The following is a 2,227-nucleotide window of genomic DNA, read 5'->3' as shown; positions in this document are numbered from 1 at the left end:
GGGGGAGGCGAGGAGGGGCAAGAAATTGGAATCCAATGTGTAAACATGAGAGACAGTGCGATGAGCAGGGAGATGGAGGGGATGGGGGGTGTACTTTTACAAGTTGAAAAAAGTTGAGATGTAAGGAAGGCCAAAAGAAGACTTTTCAACTACGAATCCACGCCCAAACGAACCGTAGTGTTGTAGCTGAAGCATCTGTGCTGTGCACATCCCTTTTGTTACTTTTACTTGGAGGTTGGGGATTCGCAAGCAGATTCCTGCAATTCCCTTGTGCCACTTGTGACCTTGACCGGTCGAGCTCAGAAGGAAATGTCAACACCGGATGTCTGGGGATGCTTACAAACCTAAATAAACAAGTTACAACAGTTTACACAGGGTACGGAATTTGCTTCCAGTGTCTGTCGTTGTCCGGCAGTGTAACCTTCGGAACGCACCTGAGGTGCGGAGAAGCAGATGGCCACTCCCCAGGCGGCCCAGACCATGGTCTTGGCGCGGCGAGAGGTCCAGGAGCAGTAGGTGAGCGGGTGGCAGATGGCCCGGTAGCGGTCGCACGCCGTGGCCGTGAGCACGTACGAGCTGAGGTACACACCCAGCGGCTGGCCGAACTTGACCGCCTTGCACAGAAAGTTGCCGCCGTGGAACCGGAACGTCACCTAAATAACGTGCACGTCAAACTTGCCATGAAACATGTTTTGATTCCCTGCAGCGAAATGCTCTTTAAAATAACATTTTGATTTTTGTACCTTCCAGACGAGCTGCGGCAGGACGCTGAAGAAGGCGGTGACCATGTCGGCCACGCTGAGGTGCAGGATGAAGTAGAACATGCGCGACAGCTTCCTGCGGCCGCCGCAGCGCCGCCGGGCGTACAGCGCCAGCAGCACCACCGCATTGCCCAGCACGGTGAGCACCAGCAGCACGCCCAGCACCGCCACCTCCACCTGCGGGGCAAAGGGCAGAGGTCCTTGTAGCAGGGCCGGTGGCGCCCGGACAAGGACAAGGCCTCGCAGGCTTGGAGCCGCAGGCAGAGGGGGCCGCAGACGTGCAGGACATGCACGCCCCGCTCGGAATGCGGACGGCTGAGCGCTGAGCAGCAGGCCGCCGGCGCTGTGAATGGGTCGAGGTGTCGCGCAATCTATCCCTCTTGTCTTCGACGGGGACGTCCACGTGCGGCACGTGCTCCCGACGGCCACCTTGTCTGCCGGCCACCGCTTTTGAGAACAAGGCCCGTAACGAGGTGGCGAGGACGGCGGTGACGGCGGCGCGCAGCCACGCGGCGGACACGCAGCGGGGCACGTGGCCTTTAATCTTCTTGAAAGGTCATCAAGGAATTATCTTTTCGCATAATTATTTTTCTATCATTTTTTTTAAACCTTAATCGGTCATCGTTTTTTTCCGAAATGGCTTGCATCCGCTTTCTTCTCTTTTCTGTAAACTATTTTACTGATTGACAGTACTGATAAGATAAGGATTTTACGGACGCACATTGCACACATTAAAGACATTAAAGCAAATGTCTCTAGAAAGAACCGATAAATAATCAATTTAGAAAGTTATTGAACGTCCGAAAGGCACGCCAATTTTACAGCGTTAGAGCCGGTCGAAGCACTGGAAAAACAATTGTGCTAGTCGGGCCTTCCTGGATTCTAGAGAAATTTTTGGTTTGTGCCTCTATAAAGACATTAAAGAGCCGTTAGGTGTAGGTGCTGAAAAGGCAGTTTTAGTGCCTTGACAAAGACACTGAACATTTGGTGCCTTTCAAACGTAGGGCTGAGCATTTGTGTTTCACCAGTGAGCGAGTTACAAAAAGCAATGTTTACAGAGAGCATTTCCCGAACGGCCTTCGAAAGATGTGACATCAGATCTTGCAGATGAGTGTTTTAAACTCTGGAAAAAAAAAATCAACACGGTTAAGCCTAAAATACCATAGGGTCAAACGGAAATTGGGCTTAATCTTTTTGGATGAAGTGCAATGGGTGAAATGTCTCGGGGCAAATGTCATTGGGAAAAGTGGTTTTGGGTGAAACGGATTGGGCGAAACGTACCGGAGCCCACACATTTCCCACATTGCTTCTTCACCAAGTTCTCGGAACAGCTCACTGTGGCTATAAAGAAAACGTGAGGGGTGGGGAGGGGGTGTCACTCTGCTAATGAGGGAAACAAAGAGCAGCCAGCAACACCAGCAGGCCTCAGGAGCCGCTCCGGGCGGCTGGCTCCAGTGTGGTCCAGC

At 52.4% G+C, this 2,227-nt stretch overlaps 1 protein-coding gene across 1 annotated transcript in view; it reads right to left on the bottom strand.

Moving 5' to 3' along the window:
• Positions 1-1,999, bottom strand: part of LOC113216759 (oxytocin receptor-like) — a 9,722-nt gene extending 7,723 nt beyond the window's left edge. Inside the window, exons 1-3 of the mRNA XM_052267792.1 lie at positions 1,923-1,999; positions 744-1,104; positions 435-653 (exon numbers count right to left, since the gene is read on the bottom strand). Of these exons, the coding sequence (XP_052123752.1) occupies positions 435-653; positions 744-1,104; positions 1,923-1,999 (657 nt within the window). The remainder of the gene's footprint in view (positions 1-434; positions 654-743; positions 1,105-1,922) is intronic.
• Between the last annotated feature and the right edge of the window lie 228 nt (positions 2,000-2,227).

This window comes from Frankliniella occidentalis, unplaced genomic scaffold (assembly GCF_000697945.3).
Source record: "Frankliniella occidentalis isolate FOCC.00 unplaced genomic scaffold, Focc_3.1 Scaffold59, whole genome shotgun sequence".
Classification (NCBI taxonomy): Eukaryota; Metazoa; Arthropoda; class Insecta; order Thysanoptera; family Thripidae; genus Frankliniella; species Frankliniella occidentalis.
This window is presented reverse-complemented; position numbering and strand designations above follow the sequence as displayed.